We start from the raw sequence: 19090 nt of genomic DNA on the forward strand, positions 1-19090 counted from the left end.
ACTCGCCTTTAAAGTTCATCGAAAACTAATTTCATTTCGATTTCGCACAAAAATCTCAATGGAATTTTTGCTTTTACGCTGCCTGCTGGCTTCTGGCTGCTGCCTGCTGCCTGCTTCCTGCTGCTTTCCCTACAGCAGCTTTCCCTTGCTTGCGCCTACTCTCGGGCGCCTCTCGAGCGCCTCTCGGTGTCTCAGTCTCACTTTCAGTCAGCCGTTTGGTTCGCTTCGGTTTTGGTTTCGTTTTGTGTATGTTGTTTTTGTTGTTGTTGCGAGAGCGAGCCTACAACACATTTTCCAATAACAATGTTACAACGCGATTGCTGCTGCTGCCGCCACCGTTAGGGGCACTTTCCCATGGCGCTTCCAGTCCCGAACTAAAAATAAAGTTAAGCGCGTGGCCAACGCTGCCTGCCACAGCCATAGTCAACGTCAGCGTCGACTGCAGCGGCCACTGCGACGCCAGCAGCGATAACATTGACAGCTGCTGCCCCACGTTGGGGTCAGCGGGTTGCCACTGGGTGGAGGGATCGGGTAGGCTGGACTCCATTCGTGTTGTGTTTGTCTTTGCGCCTGCTTTTGCCCCCACCACCTTCAAGGCAAAACAGTGCCAAAAGCAACGTGTTTGTCTTTGCTTTCCAGTCCTCCCCCTCTATGTGTGTGTGTGTGTGTGTGGTTGGGTTTGCATGGTTTGTGGGTTGCAGCAACTTGCATTAGTTGTTGTTTCGTAGTAAAGAGCATGACGCTGCACAGAGCAGCAAACCCCAAAAAAATGCACTGAATGAAATGACGTCGTGTGGTCAGGTTGTGGCGGGGGCAAAGTACACAGGAAAGGAGTAAGGAGTAACACAATAAAGTGTGTAAAAATAAGAGTCTAGCGTCTAAAGTCCAATAAATCGACAGCCAAATGACAAACGAGACGCAGCTGTGCATGGAATGGGTTGGCTAGAGATGGTTAAAAGGTTTTTTTTAGGTAATTTGCAATACTAGAAAGTGTAGAGTTGATTTATCATAAATATTACTGATACTAGATGGCCACATCATCAATGGAATTCGTTGAAATGCACTAAGGAGCCTTAGGAGCCACAAAGCCTAATAATGATTCCTGAAAAATGAGTTTAGAAATGGTATAACCAAGGGTAATTAGGAGTACAAGATCATTGCATCATTCGCTGAAAATAAGAGACATAAATTCGTTTACCCATTTATCCCATTAGTCCTCTATTTAAACACACAATTTCCCACAAGAATTTACCTTAAATTCCCAACCAAAGAACTAGAACTGGTTCCGCGCGGCACAACAATGCACAACACATTTGCCCGCTCACAAGTTCTCAAGTTCAACTACAAATTTGCTGCTTGCATCAGCTGCTGCTGCGACCGCTGCTGCTGCTGTCATTGCTGTGCTGCTGCTGCCACCCCCAAAAGCCATGGAATATGTAAGAGGTGTAAAAGAGAGAGCGGATAGCGGGGCGAACGGGTGGCAGCGCATGCGCTCTGCTGCTGACACTTTTGTGTGTGGGAATTTTCCAAGACCGATGGAAAGCGCATTCCAACGCATGACGTCTGGGGGCCGCCACGGCACGGCGCGTGCATTGTGAATTGGCAACAAAGTGTTGGGTTTTGTTTTTTTTCTTTGACGAAGGCGCGTGTCGGCGGCTATGGTGGGTTTGCCTGGCCTGGCCTGGCCTGGGCACCTGAGTGCAGCTGCACCGAGCACCTACGAGAGGGTTGCACCCACACGCGCCACACACCCACTCAGACTGAGGCAAGTAGTGGATGCACTTTACCCAGCACTCCCCTTTCAACACTGCACACTCCCTACAGTACCCCATTTCAGCACCCACTCAGACTGTGGCATTCACACCCACACTCCACTCCACACTCTCTTCCTCATTCTGTTTCCTCTTCCTTTTTTGCTTGAAATTTATTTACTTTATCATTATCATTCTGCAACACTGACATTTGATTTACAACACTGAACAGACATACGTTTTTGCAACACTGACTGCCACACTCGTAATTTACAAGCACTGAGAAGACATAAGCTCTTGGCGGCCCTCAACTTGCCAGCAACGCCACCAGGTGGACACATGCCCAGAGCCATCTTATCGGCCTGGTTGCACACACCAAAACACAGATCAGGAACAGGGACAGAGGGGACCGGGCACAGAGCAGAGTCATACAAGTTTTGTGCGCGTAATTTCATGCCACACACTCTGTGGCACACTGTGAGGCCAAAGTTGAAATCAATAATTATTATATGCTAGTTTGCTGGGCGGAAATTGAAAACGACAGCAGCTGGGAAAGGGAGTTCCTGGGGCAGGGGAGCAAGTGCAAGTGCAACATGCTTGCCAGAAACTTGAGCGCTAATGTGCAGCAATAAAAAAATAGAAGAAATTTAAATCACCAGCGCCGCATGTTGCATACTTGTAGGCGCTACAGCAAAGACGCTTGTCGCAGCAGGAACAGCAGGGGCAAGGCATGGATGTTGCAACTGCAACAGCAGCAGCAAGTGCCAACAAGAAACTTTCTAATTAGGATAATAAATTTTGCCCCAGCATCTCGCACTTGACAACCATCGCCCCGTCGCATCTTTCAAACCAAAGCACAAAAAAAAAATACATGAAGAGCAGAAGGAAGGCAGGACACCCCAGCGACACACACCGACACACTGACACACTGCATCCCCCGCAGTTATTGGCCAAGTGCAGCTGCTTGGCCAACTTCTTGATGTTTTGTGGTGGCTGCCAAAAAGGAAAAGCTGCTTGTCGTTCATGGCTCTACCTCTGCCTCTGCTGCTCTGCTTGTTTGTTGGAAAATGTGTTTTCGGGTCAGCTGTGTGCAAGCAGGCAACCTTCATGCCCGGCCCGACCGGCATATCTTTCTCCTTTTTGTACCTTTATGGTGCCTACTGTACCACCACCCCGAATATCCTTTCCCGTCCCCATCCTTCCTTCCTTTCTTACCTATCGCCGCTGCTGCACCTTTCTTTCCTTTGGGCTTCTGCCTATCCAACCATTTCGTTCTTTCCTTCCCCTCCCCTTTGCTACTTTTTTGGCCTGGTCTATAATTTATGCTGATTGCATTTAACGGTACAACAAAAGTGGCTCCCAAAAGTATGCAGCGTCCAAAAGTGCGCACTTGTCGCGCGGTCGCCTCGTTTTCATTTTCATTTTTCGGTTTTCCCTCTGTAAACAATTTATTTTTATTTTTCTGCCGCTGCCTCTTCTTGCACTCTCTTTTTTTTTGTGCACTTCCTCCTTTTTCCCGATACAGATTCGTGGCCCTGCCTGTTGTCGAGCGTCGAGTCAAGTGTTATGCCCCCCAAACCGCACCAAAAGATAAGCGCATCGAAATGTTTCCGCTACAAAACATTCTTCGTTCCACTTCCCATTCGCCTGCTGCTGCTCCCTCCACCTCCCTTCCTCTGCTGCTGTTTCTCCACCTGCTCTTCCCCCTTCTGCTGCTGCTTCTTTTATGTACTCATTCATTGCACGTGTGTGCAAATATGTGCGAATTTATACACTGACAGAAAGTGGAGTGCAATGTTCATTGCCAAAAGCTAGCTGACCCGACACACGGGCACAATTTCTGCATCGAATTTCCATTTTAAATTTAAATGTTAGTCAGAATTCGTGAATAAATTTCATTTTTCATGGGAATACGCACACACTGAGAGAGTTAGAGTCTCAACTGTGGCTATTTGTGTGTTGTACGTCAATTCGGAGCAACTCTAATTTTAAGCAAGAATTCTTTAAAGTATATTTTGGTTTTCCGCAGTGTACCCAGTGCAGGAGTTTAACACTTGTGCCTCTGCTCTCTATTTTTATAACCCCCCGGCATTTTGCAGGCTGCGTTTTGGCTTCGTTTTGCAGGCAACTCTGGCTCTGTGTGTGGCAAAAAACTTTCCTGCTGTTAACCGCTTAAATTTTTCCCGCATTTAACACGAAAAAGATTCGACCTTTAAGCGCTTAAATCTGGCTTAAAGGATGTACGTTTAAGATCTTAAATTTAAAACTAACTTAATAACATTTAAAAGGCTTAAAGGACACATAAAGAAATGCAAAATGTATGTACAAAAAAAGAACATTAAATAAATGGTAAAAAAAAGTGTGAGAACAAAATAATCTTTGAGATTACACAGTGAAGATTTTTGAGATTATTTTTGTTGTTGTTGGAAAAAACACATCAATTACTGGCTTTGGAAAAACGTAGCCAAAGAAAAAGACAACGCACCAATGAGTGACAAGAGAGAGAGAGTGCTTATTTTTTTGTTGTTGAAAAAACATTTTTGATAGTTTTCTTTTTGGGTTTTTAGTTAGCGCGAAAGTCAAAGACTTATTTCAGTTAAAGAGAGATAGACAATGGAGAGATAGTGAAATATTTTGGAGAAAAAACATCAATTATTGCAGCTTGTTGCCACGTCGTTTGGTTGGGGGGGACATTAAGAGCGCTTTAAAATTTGAAGCAATAGAGAGACAGAGATCGCTCTCAGGCAATCATAGAGAGAGAGAGAGAGAGAGGGATAGACAGAGGGTGACAGAGAGAGAGAGAGAGAGAGAGAGCGAGACAAATTGGACAAAACGTTTCAACTCACCATCGTAATCGGAGCCCGCACTGACAGTGGCTCCAGCGCCAGCAGCCTGTGCCTGTGCCTGCAGCAATTGATTCTGAAACTCCTCCTCCGAACTGCTGAAGGATCGCTGCTGCTGTGAGGCATACTGCGGCCTACGATGTTGCTGCTGGTTGAGTTGCTGCTGCTGCTGCTGTTGCTGCTGGCCGTAGCTGCTGCTATCCATGGCATGTCCACCGCTGATGGTCAGGTTGCGGGTCAGTGGTGGTGGCTTCTGATAGCCGCCCACCATCTGCTGGGACATGGACATTTGCTGCGAGTGGGCATGGGGCTGCTGCTGTTGCGGTTGCATGTGGGTTTGTGGCGGTGTGTGTATCTGTGCCTGATACGTTTGCTGTCGCGACGTAAATTGCTGCTGCTGTGAATGTTGCTGCTGTGCATGCTGCTGTTGCTGCTGCTGCTGTGAATGTTGCTGCTGTGCATGCTGCTGCTGCTGTTGTGGATGTTGCTGCGGTGACTGACGTAGCTGCTGCTGTGTTGGCATGTGATGTTGTTGTTGCTGCGAGTGTTGTTGCTGCTGCGAATGTTGCTGCTGTTGCTGCGAGTGTTGTTGCTGCTGTTGCGGCTGCACTTGACTGGGATGCGCCAAATGTGGATGTTGCCTCATCAAGCCATCCAGTTCTCCCTATTTGGTGGTGGAACAAGCATTAGTTATAGACCAAAAGAATGCTTTCTTATGTAAAACTCACCTGATAGTAACGCGGATCATCCTCTGGATAGGCTCCACCTGATCTCTGTTGCTGCTGCTGCTGCATGCCATAGCCGCCGTATCCCTGCTGCGACTGCTGCGGATTCATTGGCTGCATGCGACCACGCTGCTGCTGCGGATGCTGCTGCTGCTGACCAGGACTCATCATGGGATCCATGCCACTGTCCGAGACGGACAAACGGCGATTCGTGGGCTGCTCCTGCTGCGAGTATTGCCGCCGTAGCATGCTGCCAGCACGTTGCATGGGCAGATTCTCCTTTTCGGCGGCACTGCGCGTACGTTCCAGCTTGGGCCGCTTGTCCGTAGTGTCATGCGGATCCACAATGGCCTGCTGGGAGATGTCCTGGAAGAAGAGAGAATAAAAGAAACATGTCAGCGGTCTTTCCTGTCACATGCTAGAGCTGCTTGCTACTCACGCTGCTGCCATCGGGCTCAATGCGGCGTATGAAACCATCCTGCTGGCCTCCCGTTTTGTTGATCCATTGGCCCGTCTTCGAGAGCAGCTCCTGCTTCTTGCGGCAGAGTATACACACCCAAATCACCTGAAAGGATAGAGAGTATATATGTAAATATATATCATTGCATATCATCAATATATGTATATTCAAGCTATAGAAAACACTGTAAATAAATTTCTACACATGGAGCCGGCAACACTGAACGATCTGCTTGCGGGTAATGCGGAAGAGGAGGAACTGGAAGTACCCGCAGCTGGAACCCTGCTCTGTTTTATCTCGAAAATGTTAGATTTCTGGAACTGGAACATCCGCACGATCACGTATGTGGAGCAACTGCCGCTCGAGTATTTTGCGGGTGACATATTGGATCCACATTCAAATTTGCGGCGATTCCATTGGTATCACATATCGGTGATATTTCGTGGCTCAAGCTTCTGGACACCTCGAAGAAATATTCCCATACGTCGTCCAATTGCAATGCCACTTGAAATTCCATAAAGCCCGCCGCTTGCTTGGCCCAGCGTCCCCGAAGCACAGCGAAGGCAGAGCTCCAACCCACTCCTCCTCCTCAGAGGACCTCCCATCTGGGGCTGTCTTCTTCTTCGTCGCTGAGGTTGTGTGACATTTTGGCAGCTATTCAACGATGGAAAAGCGTTTGCCAAACACGGCCAGCAGATGATAAGCTCATGGGTAGCGGATAGCGGGAACCGGAACCCCCCAACGGACACGGTTCACTGAGTTAAATAAAAAATTGAATGCAAGAAAAAAAAATGTAATTGAAATGCGATGCACTGCAAGGGAGGGGGTGAGGTATATGCACAGTGGGGTGTACGACTTAGAAGTCTATAGACCGTTGAAAGGTATGCCAATGCCAACAAGAGAGACAGAGAGTGAGAGAGAGAACGGTCTTCGATTGGTGGGGCAGGAAGTTCTCTCTAGTGAATAGTTTTCGCTTATTCAATAACTGATTGGAATGCTGCCAGTCACGTGTAAACGTTGCATGAACAAATTTCTCACAGTGGAAACGTAAATATTCAAGAATTATGGAAGGTATTGTCACGCGTCTTGCAGCAGCACTTCTCAGTCTGTTATGGTTAAGCCTGGGATTGGTGTTGCTTAAAGGCAATTACCAATATGTTACATGAGACGGACTCAGTTGCCCCAAGGCATTGGCAAACAGAGGCGAAGGCGAAGGCGAAGGATAGCCCAAAAGCTAGTCGGAGTTGCAGTACCAAAAAGCATCGAATGAAAGCTTAAATGGAACTTCTTACTCTTGCAATCTCTTGATATTTTACAGTCGTTCCTATGGCTTTAAAACGAGTTCAGTTCCATTCCATTTTTACATTAAATTCCCCTAAATATCCCAACAACTTCTTGCTCTTCCTATGCAATAATCTTCTGACCTTTAAGCATCGCCCACTCAAAGGCCTATCCTAGCTTTCTTCTTATCTGCCCAGAAACAATTTTTGAGTAAATAATGAGTGTCAAATTGTGAGGCGCCAGCAAGTCAGTGGGGACCAAGGCTGGCTCAGCCTTGTGGACACCCACTCGGTGGCCGCCGCTCGCTCTCTCTTGCCAATTATCTGTACACCAGTCGATGGATGGCTGAAGGAGGGAGTGTGTAGGGACGCTTATTTATGCGCACTACGCGTCACTTGGGACAGTTGGCAACAAGCGACAAGCAATGGAAATGCCACTGGCAATGGGGCGTATGAGTGATGGCTGCTTAGGGCCAGCTCACCAGTCAACAGCTCAATATTGGCGTCAGACATTTGGCAACGTCAACCTATTTATCAATGAGCGGAAAATGAGGCGCTACTCCATGTTCTATCCAAAGCCCCGGAAAAAGGCATTTACTTGCTGCCACGCGCGAGAGTGTCTAAGGTCTCCACAGCGAGAGAGAGATTCAATTCAGTCAGCTGTCAAATGGTTCGGGGAGATTGGCTGGCTTTCCCCATCACACACTCACTCACCTTGTTGCTGCGTAATGTCACCTTGCCACCGCAACGTGCACAGCAGCGTATGTTGCAGTAGTGGCAAATGTGTCCAACGCCATCGGCAAATTTGGTCTTAAGGCATATGTGACAGGTGGCATCCAGTTCGACGCCGGCCTTCTTTTGCTGCTCCGAGCGTTGTCGTATTTGCATTTCCAATGTGACAACCTCATCCTGTTTGCGTCTGCAAGCGAGAGAGAGAGAGAGAAAAATCCATTATTTAACAGAGAAAAATGCAGAAAGTCAAAGCTTAGCGATAACTCACCGCATTATCTCATTCTGTGCCTCCTCCTCCTGCTTCTGCCGCATGAGCACATTCTCGATCTGCATGCGCTCGTGTGGTGTCAAATGCGAAAGATCCGGCATGTCGTCCATGGCTGCTCGATGATTGATCCTACTGCGTGTTGTAGTGGGGTAATGATCTGCCTCACAGTTGCACAGTTTTAAACTAACTTTAGTTGCACTAATTAGCTTTAAGTATCAATAAACCTTCGGTTGCTTGTTGGTTGCTTTGGGGCTTTGTAATATTTATAGAAATGTTTGTTACTTGAATTTAAAGCTTGTTTTTTCTTTTGTTTGTTAGCAAATATTTATAAATATTTAAATATTATTATTTTTAATTATTATGTGGATTATTTTGTTTAAACCATTCTGATAGAAAATCACAGAGCAAATTTCAAAATTTCTTATGGTCTTTTTTTGGTTTTGTTTTTTGTTGTTAGATTTGTTTTGTAGACATTTGGAAATTCGTTGAAAAAATTTGTTCACAATGCACTCGTTTCTCTTTGTGTTTACGTGTGTGTATGTGTGCCTTGCCCTCTGACCCCTTTCTTTTTTTTCATACAACTTCCTTTTCGTATCCGTGCTGTGTGTGTGCGTGTGTGCTTGTGTGTGTGTGTGTGTGTTTGGCTTCCTTTTTTTTCTTCCTTTGTTTTTAGACTTTTGTATTTCTTTGGCTGAATGCAAATTTGTGTGGAAAATTCTTCTTCGTTTCTTCTTCCTCTGGTTTTTGCTTCATTTTTGCTGTATGTGCCACTGCCACTGCCACACTGCACCACTTCTGCTGCCTCTGCCTCTGCGTTCTACTGCCACCAGAGCTGCTCTGCTGCTGCTCTGTATCGTTGCCGGCCCTTTGTAGTTGCCTCTAATTGCAGTTTTTGCTGTTGTTTAAGTTGCTGTATATTTTGTTGTTGCATTTGTTGTTGTTTTTGTTTCCCTTGATGCTGTTGTTGTTGTTGTTGTTGTGGTGTTGGTTGTTGTTGCCTTGTGCGTGGCTGCGTCATTTTTGCTTTCCAATTTGCAGGCACTCCACACACCACTCCTCTCGGTACACAGAAGAATTGTAAATTTCAAGTTGTTTAGCACTGCAATAAAAAAGGCCAAGAGGAAGTTTAGTTTTTGTTTCCTTTGTAAGCTTTTAAAATTCCTTAAATTTACAGCAAATATAAGGCAAAGTTCTGCACAAGAAAACACCAACAAATGGCATATAAATTATGCGTTTAATCAATGCATAATTCGATCAATTTTAAAGAGTATTTTTACGAGTATCTCAACTATTTTTACTATTCATCTGCACAGTTTTGCCATCAAAGTACTCAAGAGAATGGTGGGAATTACTTTTATTTCGCTTTATTTTAGAGCTTTAGGCTATAAATCATCTTTTCATGGAAGAGCTAAAAATACAATTTGGAGTTGCAAAATGCACTTCAAAAGTACGAAAAGGGAAGCCATAAATTACTTAAATAAAACATAACAATAGAGAGCTTAAATAAATGCAAAATTTTACTTGTATTTTCTTTATAAATAAGTTAACAAAAAAATAAAATAAATTCCATGCATTTAATCTGTATTATTTTTCTGTGGAAAAGAACCAGCAGCGAATGGAAGGAGCGTAGGGAAAAGCGGATAATAATTGTATTCCTCCAAGAATTTCTGCTGGTATTTATCTGGCACATAAAATCCTTCCTGGAAATGCACAGAGAAATAAGGAAAATAAATTCCCACTCGGCAGCGGGAAATGCAACCAAAAAAATAAAAAAACTATCACAAGTTTTTTGATGAAAATTCCCCATAACTGGCAGGCAGCAGCCCTAAAAAGGGCTTAAATTCACTTTAATTCCACTATCCAATTATCAACTAAACATAAAGTGCTGAAAGTACTGCCTGCCTTTATTTTGTTGTGGAAAATTGCAACACGTTCTACAAAAACATTTAATTTGCGGCCCAAAAAACAGGCAGCAGCGGCAGCAGAATTGTATTATTTTCTTTTTTTCTGCTGTCATTTAATTAAAATTCGTAAAACGTAAAATGCAATGTGAGAGGAAAAATTTAAAACATAAACAAAAATGAGCACAGCAACAAAAGCGGCAACAAAAAACTAACGGAAATGAGAAATTTTAACGAGATGAGATGGGTTCAGGCAAAGGGACACACCAAGGGGCAGTGGACTGGGGGGAGTATCTGGCCGCAATGCAAACATATGTAACTGTATTTATGGCCATCAACGTGCCAGGGCAAACAACCAACCGAGCCGCAAAACGGGCCAAAGTAGTCGTGGGTCGGTCCCAGAGAGCCAAAGAGGGACAGAGAGGAAGGTGCAGAGCTAGGGGGGACCGCTATTGCGGTTGACACGGTGACGCACGTACAAAATGCGAAAATATATACGAGGCCATTCGCACACACACACACACACACACACACCCCTCCCCCTACTCCTATACTAGAAATACGCGCCCCACGCATAAAGAGGGAGATTGCCTGGCCAGACGGAAGAGTCGAGCCAGCTGAAGGGTGCGGAGGGGGTAGAAGCGGGCTACGGGTGCTGCTATTTATGTTGACAAAACCCCCCACAGGCTCCTCCTACTTATTGGGAAGGGGTGGGAGACCCATAACGTGCTGCACCCTGCATAAAAGTGCAATATGCAACCGGATGCAGACACTTTACTTAGGAAACGGCAACAGAAGAAGCTTTCATGTGCCTCATTTCCTTATGCCAATTCGTTGCTGGGGGGGGACAGTGCAGGAAGCAATCTTCATCCCTAAACGTAATTAAATGCCATCAAGGAAGCGGCAGCAGAACTTCAATAAAATTAAAAATAAACTCAAAAGAAGGAGAGGAGAAAAGAGAAAAGAGAGCGAGAAAGGATATCGACCTCTAAGCTGAGTGCGAGGCAGCAGCTTAGCAAGAGGATTAGAAGTGGCAGCAGCAGCTGTGGCACACAACCACAGCATTTGCAGCAGCAGCGCAGCAAGGGGCAAACTGTGGCAAAAAGTAGCAGCTAAGAGCAGTGGAAAGCAGTGGCAAGCATCAGCTTTGATTGCATGAATATTGCAGCAAGTTGGTCAGGTCAGAGATGGCACTAAAAGCCGGGGCACACTCTCCCTTTAGCAACACTTTTAATTAAAATTAAACATACGCAACTCCAATTGATTTGCTCATCTGAATGGATATTTATTGCGGGGTTTATGTGCTGCTCCTTGTCTTGTCCTTAGGGTTCGCACTGCCGTCTCTCTGCTGCCCATAACTTATGTAGTTCAAGCGAGATAAAATCCAGCTACCCCCCAGTGGTGTTTATGGGCCAAGCTCTTTATGCCTGTCTTTCTGCCTGCCTGTCTGTGCCAGGCTCCTGGCTATATATTCATTCAGTCAGTCCTCCGCCCTGTGGCTCATGAATTGATAATGCAGCAAATGCAGCATGGCCCCTGCAACAACAGCGACAACATCCATGCAAAATTGATGACTGCGTTGGGCCACAGTTGGGTGGTCCTCTGGTTTCGGGGGCAGCTGTCGTGAGACTTAAGTGGCTGCTTTATGCCAGCATGGAATCAGGACACACCAGGACGCACTGAATGGCAAACGAGGCAGTGCAGGGAGCCACAGGAACAGGTACATTAAGAGCAACATTAAATGATAAGGCTTAAGGTTTAACGTATTTCATTTAATGGAAATTTTGTAAGAAGAGAATATTTGGGATGACATTTTGAGCACAAGCTTGAGAGGTTTCCTGTAAATTCAGACAACGAAGCTGCAGTGTTTGGGCATAAATGTATATTAATAAATGTTTCACCTCAACAATGAAATATTTATAGCAACAAAAATCTCAATGATTGGATTTGAGTTGATTTAAATTCATGCCATGGCGGCCTCGAGAACATATTCACAATTTCAAAGATTTTTCTTGTCTGTTTTTCATAAATGCATAAATCATGCAAAAACTATATTTAATTAGTTGAATAAACAAATAAATAAAGTCAATCATGAATAGACAAGCAGCAGCAGTGAGAGAGAGAGCAGTAAAAAGATAGACAAAGAGCAGAAAAAGCGAGACACGAAGAGGGAGAGAGTGAGTGTAGAGCTTCAGGCAAACTGAAGTCACGGGCAAGGAAGAGGCAAGAGCGTTACCGTTAACTATTCACCACGAAATCAACCTCTCAATGCGCGCGCTTGCTAACGGTTTCACCCAAGAGAGCAGCGAGAGAGCGCATCGAGAGAAATGCCCATAAATTTCCCTGCCTGTATTCCCTGTATTAATTTCCCCTCCGCCACCGCCGTTTACTTCATGGCAGATATGCCCGTTGACCGTACAAGACGTAGCTCGGAAAAGCCCCCAAAGCGCACAAAGGAAAAACTTATCAGGCACAAGGATAAATTATAATAATAATAATAATGAAAAATCCAAAGGGGGGGGCGGAGTGGTCGCACGACTTTACTGTGCCACTGCAAGCAGGTCAGCAGCAGTTCTTTAGCTCCCTGCCTCTCTGTGTGTGGCGTCGCCTGGACATTAGCCAAGGTTATGCCACATTACGCATACGCCCCCGCTGCCCCCGCCCACAAGTGAAGGGAATAGCTCACATACGGTAGGTAGCTAGCAACCCCCTCCCACACAAACACACACACACAGAGAGCTGCCCCCAACACAAATGTGAAAGTTCACTGCCAACGTGCCACTGCCACAGACACTGCTGCTGTTGCAGCTGCTGCTCCTCCTCCTGCTGTCGCTGCTACTTGCTCCACAGCCAGCTGATAATTGACACTTTCAATTAGCCACCGCAATCAGCAGAAGAGGCAACAACGAAACCGCATTGAAAATGCATTTGAAATGTCCAAGCAGACAACGGAGGGGGGCAGGCAGCAACACAAGAAAACCATAAAGCGAAAGGTCAACATGCAAAATGTTTTGCTACCGAAAAAAACAAGAATAATATAAAGCGTGGCAACAATAGAAACAACAAAAGTCTCAGAAGCAGAAGCAGCCCAGCGAAAAAGAAAGGAATAAAAATAATCTAAAGCAATCGGAGAAAACTTTCCTGGGTCCTGCGTCCTGAGTCCTGGGCTTCTTGGGTCTTTCGCAGTTCTTGGTAGCAAAGATTAGCTGCTATTTTCAGACTATTTCCAAACAGTCAAGTCAATTCAAGTCAAGGATACAAATACATATTTAATGGGAAAATGCCCCTTGATATCTCTCATGATGGACAGAAAAGGGAAATTACGAATATTTCTTGGAAGCGTGAAGAAGAAGGAGCACTGCACTGAGATAAAAATACGTTCCGCTGTGGGGGTTAAGACTCTATTAACCTTTATAGATTGTTATTTTTAAGGCACTTCAAGGTGCAAGTGGGAGTTGATGTATTTGATGGGAACAGGGGAGACGAATGCAATTAACTCAAAACAAAATCAACTAAAATGTAAACTGCGTTGGCTGAGTACATATATTTGGACTTCTGTTCATGGCAGCTTTTGTTTACGGCAATATAATTTTCTTTACATAATTAAGCATTTTCTGGATTACTCTAAAATCTGTGCCTTGGTTGGTTATGAACTTTCTACCATAGGAAATAGCCATTCGGTATAAGAAAAACATCTTCCTTTTTCATCGCTTTCAATCTGTGGCAATTCATTTAATAAATTCATTCATTTATTATTTAAGTGCGTGTCTGCAGTTTGTCAAAACTGTTCAAAATCATAAGTCATAAGAGTCATCTTTTGCATTTGTGTCCTCATATTAAACTCTGTTGAATCTTGTCATTACATTTTCTATCTATTTTTGTAATGAACCAACACATTTTCTTGCGCAAAATTAGTGCCTTTACAGCTTTGCATAAATATAAATGTATATTCTATAACATATGTCAATTATGTTACTATTTTCTTCTACTGTTCTTCTCATTGTATTTTGTAATAATTTTCCTTGCCATGCATTTTACCTTCTACTCATGTATTATTTACTCTTATTTTATGTGTGTATTACATTTTTCTTACATTTATTTCTTGATCCCAAACATATTTGAAAGTTTCCAGCAACAGGTCTTCAATTTCTTTAATTTTTCTTCCTAAAAACTTCCTCTACCTCCTCTACCTCTAGCTTAGTATTTTCCCATGCCCTATTTTTCACCCTCTCGAAGATCCCCCATTTTTAGTTGTTTTAGTGCTGCATTTTTTTTTAGTTTGGCGGCCAAAAGGGCAACAGCAAAACCATCATCAACTAGTTGTTTCGAGTGTTTTGGTAGAGGAGAACTGGGTCATTTATCAGCTGACATCACACACAGCACCTGTCAACAGTGTGGGGGTTTGAGTTCCCCTCACAACTTGTATTTCCCACGTTTGTTTCTTATCTTATTTTAGTTTTAGTTTTACTGTGACGTCACCTGGCTTACGCCCCGCCGTGTGTGAGTTCGCAGTGTGAAATTTATGCAAAAAAGAAAAAACTGAAACTAAATTCTAATGCCGTCATATTGCCACGCCGTCAATGAGTGCAATGGACTTTTGGCTAACGTCTTGGGGGACTGTCGTCTGTCTACACACACAAAAACACAAACACACACTCTTGAGTGTTGTGAAAGAAAAAGAAAACGTGGCCAAGCCCAAGCCACACGACAGTCAAAGCCAAAGCCAAAGCCAAAGCCAAAAACTATAAACGAGGCAATGACTTGGCGACTCTTGTGGCTGCCAAAAAGCAAAGGGCTTTACCCCGTTTCCCTCTACACTCTTCACCCATTTAGGGTCTACCCCTTGACTAATGACCATTTTGCAGTCAGTGGCAACTCGGACAAGCACATGGCGGCTACCAATGGGCATATAATTATATTTATTCATTCATGGTACAAAAGTCATTGCACTCAGACACATTCCCCGCACACTCCGCACTCTTCCATTCGGTTGGGGAAACACGTGAAACAAATGAATGTCCTGTGTGTGTGCCCGTCCCCCATCCTGTTTCCTGTTCAACTTTTTCAATTGCTCGCACAATTTCCATGCAATTAACGGCAAACAAATGCACGGAACACAAAAACTTGTCAATGGTTTGGAGAGGATGCTGCAAGTTGGTCCAACAAGAGGCATGCTACAAGACTACTATGTGTTCAATTGGTGTGCCCTGTGCTCTGTGCCCTGTGCCCCTCGTTGCACCCTTTGCTCTGGCATGTCAAAAGAGGCAATGACATCGAAGCATAAAAAGCAATTTTATGCACCCATTGACCCTCAGCAAGGGGGGGAAGTACAGTGGGAAGGGTAACAGAGGGCTCGCTGTGTCAATGGATAGTTGTTTCAAGTGATGTTTCCACCCACACAGTGCATGCACACAAAGGGAGAGATTGGATGGTTGGGCTACCATTGCCATTACTCATACGCCTCGTGTGCATTGTCAAACATTTATGACGTCCATTTAGGTCTCACATTCTGTCTCTCTGTCTGTTTTTGTGCCTGTGTTTTGTGTGTATTTGTGTCGTCATTATAATCATTTGTCTAAAAATCCCCACCGTACCTCCTACGCTGGTCTGCACTGCCCTCTTCCCTGCCCCTGTTGCCTAGTGACGTTTGCCATTTGCCATTGGACAGGTCGAAAAGAAAATCGATTCATGCTGCTTGCCTGCCTGCCTGTTGCTGCCTCATCGCCTCCTCTCGTGTTGCTGCTTGCTGTTCTGGCTGTGTTCTGTAACTAGTTTACCTTTTAATTAAATTTGACGCCCATCGATGGGGGCAGCAACCAAACCAACCGCGCCGTTCCTCCCTCTATTCATTATTGCCCAGTAAACAGAGAAGCACAGCCAAAGCAGCAACAAAAGCCAGCAAAAGGTGGCAATTTCTTGGTCATTGTTTAGCTTTTGCTTCTTCTACTCTGACGGGGTGCTGGCCATTGTTGTTCCTGCTGCTGTTCGCTTGGCTTGTGTTGCACTGATTTTGTATGAGATATAGATGGAGGGAGGGTTTTGCTTATAAAGATAATAACATTAGCAAACATTATCAACTACTTATGCAATGAGCTATGAAAATAAGCAAAAATGGCAAGAGAAATACTGAATTTCTTTTGATTTTTGTAGTGCTTAAAATTCATAAAATAAATCATTATTAAAAGTGAAATAAAAACCCCATAAATGTGGAACTAAACACGTAATCCGTAATTTAATAAATAGCCATATAAATCCATGTGGAACACCGCTTTAAAATTCCTAAAAATGCGAAATTAAGCGGCTAATCTTAAATTTTAGAAATATTTCTCATAAATGCATTTCTCATAATAGCCCAGAAATGCATTAAAAATTCTCAGAATTTGCTTAAATATTTCTTGGAAATTCTCCAAAAATTTCTTAAAAATTCAAACACAAATTTCGTTACTTTCTCCAACATTTACCCGTCCCTTTCATCAGAAATGCATTAAAGCTTATCAGAAATGGCTTAAATATTTCTCAGAAATTCTCTAAATATTTCTGCAACATTTAAACAAAAATATCTGAACTTTCTACAACATTTCCCAGTCCATGCTCAAACTTACAGGCATATTTTTCCAGCAAGATTTTTTATTAGATAGTTTTTAGAGTTGTGTAAACGGCGTTGTCTGTTCATTCGTTGTTTGTTTTAAGCTTTGGTTTGGTTTTAACTTATCAATTAGAAAAATTGTTGCTTGTCTTTATTTGTTAAATTTGGAGACACTTGTTAGATATTATGAAGTTTAGAATTTAATTGTAGTAAAAGCAATGCTGCATATTTATTCAGTTGGATTTTTTGTATGGTTTTTTGTTGTTTGTTTTTGCTATTTACAATGCTTTTTATGGCTTGGGTTTTTGTTTTTAAACTATTTGTTGTATATTTGTTTATGTCACTATTTGAATTAGGGGAACGTAAAATAATATATTTAATTTGACACACACTAACTAGCTCTGTCTCTCTCTCTCGCACGTCACCCTGTCGCTCTCTTCATCACTGTGGGACTTTGTTGTTGCCTTCACCAGCTTCGATTGCCGTCTAAGAGGAAACTTTGAAGTTGAGTTGTAATTATGTTGCATGCTGCCTCCTGTCTTCTATTGTTGTAACAGAGAGAGAGAGAGAGAGCGACAAAGAGAGAGGGAGAGAGAGCGAATAGAGTGACAGTGAGAGAAGCGCCAATGCAGCTGACAGGAAATACTGGGATGTTTATTGTGGGGCGACGACTTTGTCTATGGATGGATACTGGGTTTCGTTTCGCTCAAAGGCCAACCATCACTGAGGGGGGGGAATTAACGCATATCAATCATACGCACTGTGATTTCACAATGTTTTAATAATCATTTTTATTAATTTTTGTTACTTTTTTAATAGTTTTTTCTTGGCTTAACATTTCATTTAATTTTTCAAATTATTAAACTTTTTTTAATCTTTTTTGTTTGATTTTTTGTTGCTATTTTTTTTTTGCTTGTGTGGTGAACTTTAACGCGCGCTCTATTCCTCTCTCGTTGTCTCCCTATTTTTCCCTCCTCTTTTCCTGCCCTCTTTTTCACTCTCTTTTGTCTCTTCCTTTCTTTGTTTTTACACACAAATTTGATTAATTTCCTTGGCACTCTCGACTCCCTTTTTTCACAATTTTAATGCAAAAAATGTCCATTTTGCAGACATTTGCTTAATGAAATTTTCCTATTCAAAGGAACTTTTCCTGCCCTGCTCAAGGATGAAGCATTTAACCGTTACATGCATGTGTACGTGTGTGTGTGTGTGTGTTGGTTCATGTTTTTTTTTCTTTTTTATTCTTTATTTTTCTGCATATTAAATGCGCTCGCTCATTCGCACTAACGATGAGTGCAAGAGCAAGACAAGAGACGAGATCACGGCCAACACACACACACACACACACAACAAAGGAGAGAGGAAGAGAGAGCGAGATAGGAGAGTGTGGAGGAGCGAGCATTGGGGTGGGGGCGAAAATAGAGTGAAGAGCGAAGAGAGCGAGGCGCTATGAAGCGGAGTGCTGCTGCTGCTGCTCTCCTCTTTTTTCCTTTATTTTTTTTTGGGTGGGATTGCGTGGCGCTGTGTGTACAGAAAAAAAGAAAAAAACCAAGGAAAAACCCTGCACAAAAAAAAAGAAAAGAAAATAATGAAAATGTAATTGTTTTGTTGCCTTACTTTTAATACACTTTTTGGTTTGGTTGTTGGTTGGTTGGTTGTTTGGTTGTTGTTACTGTTGTTGTTTTTGTTGTTTTAGCTTTTTTGTTGTTGTTGTTGTTGGTTGCCGTTGCTGTCATTAGCTTAAATCACAATTGGTTTGCACTTAGATTTTCTATATAGATTTGTGTGTGTATAACATAGGCAAATATATATATAGTATATATTTATATATGTGTCTGTATATATATACGTACGTATGTATGTATTTTATGTATATATATTCTCTATATAAGGCCGAGTTTTCTGCCTCCTCGTATGTGCATTCCATATGCGCATACAACACAATTTTGTTTTATTCTGATTTCAACATTTTCATTGTTGAATATTTTGTTGTTGGTTATTTTATTTTGTTGTTGTTGTGGCTGTTGTTGCTGCTGCTTTAGTTGTTGTTGCTGTTGATTTGTTGGTTGTTGAATGAAGCTTGAAGCCCTGCCTTTGCCACCCGCCAGCTGCCTGCCTGCCTGCTTGCTCCTGCCTGCTGCTGCTGTTGCTGCTGCTGCTATGGTTTACAACAACAACTGCCACTGCGACGACAACGACGACGACGACGACGACAACGACAACGACTGCGACGACGGCAACGACGACATCACGACGACACGACAACGACTGAAAGCAAAACCTGAAGCTGAAGCTGAGTGAAGCGCGAAATGTGATGCGATGCCCACCTACGACGGCCGACGCTTAGATTTTTGATTGTCGTCAGCAGTTCTCTCTCCGCTCTCTCTCTCTCTCTCCATCGTTCTGGTGCTAATGCTTGCTCGCACTCTCTCTCGCTTTGCGGTGGCTGCTCTCTCTCTCCCTCTCCCATTTGGTTAACTGTGGTGAAATTACTGCTGCGGGAGTTGTTAACCTACGCAAGGAGAAGGGAGCCGCCATGCGATG

At 43.6% G+C, this 19090-nt stretch overlaps 1 protein-coding gene across 38 annotated transcripts in view; it reads right to left on the reverse strand.

Annotated features, from left to right (window-relative positions):
- LOC117585114 (regulating synaptic membrane exocytosis protein 2) overlaps positions 1 to 18700 on the reverse strand; it is a 48541-nt gene extending 29841 nt beyond the window's left edge. For 15 of the 38 annotated variants that reach the window (XR_004573899.1, XR_004573901.1, XR_004573900.1 and 12 more), the window contains exons 1-5: positions 8060 to 8595; positions 7774 to 7978; positions 5759 to 5884; positions 5323 to 5685; positions 4598 to 5258 (exon numbers count right to left, since the gene is read on the reverse strand). Coding sequence is in view for 33 of the 38 variants with exons in the window: in XM_034274398.1 (XP_034130289.1) it covers positions 4598 to 5258; positions 5323 to 5685; positions 5759 to 5884; positions 7774 to 7978; positions 8060 to 8169 (1465 nt within the window). In the remaining 5 variants the exon portion in view is untranslated. The other 23 variants (XM_034274418.1, XM_034274417.1, XM_034274415.1 and 20 more) reach the window with 11 other exon arrangements.
- Positions 18701 to 19090: the final 390 nt, after the last annotated feature.

The sequence above is a fragment of the Drosophila guanche genome, unplaced genomic scaffold (genome assembly GCF_900245975.1).
Source record: "Drosophila guanche unplaced genomic scaffold, DGUA_6, whole genome shotgun sequence".
Classification (NCBI taxonomy): Eukaryota; Metazoa; Arthropoda; class Insecta; order Diptera; family Drosophilidae; genus Drosophila; species Drosophila guanche.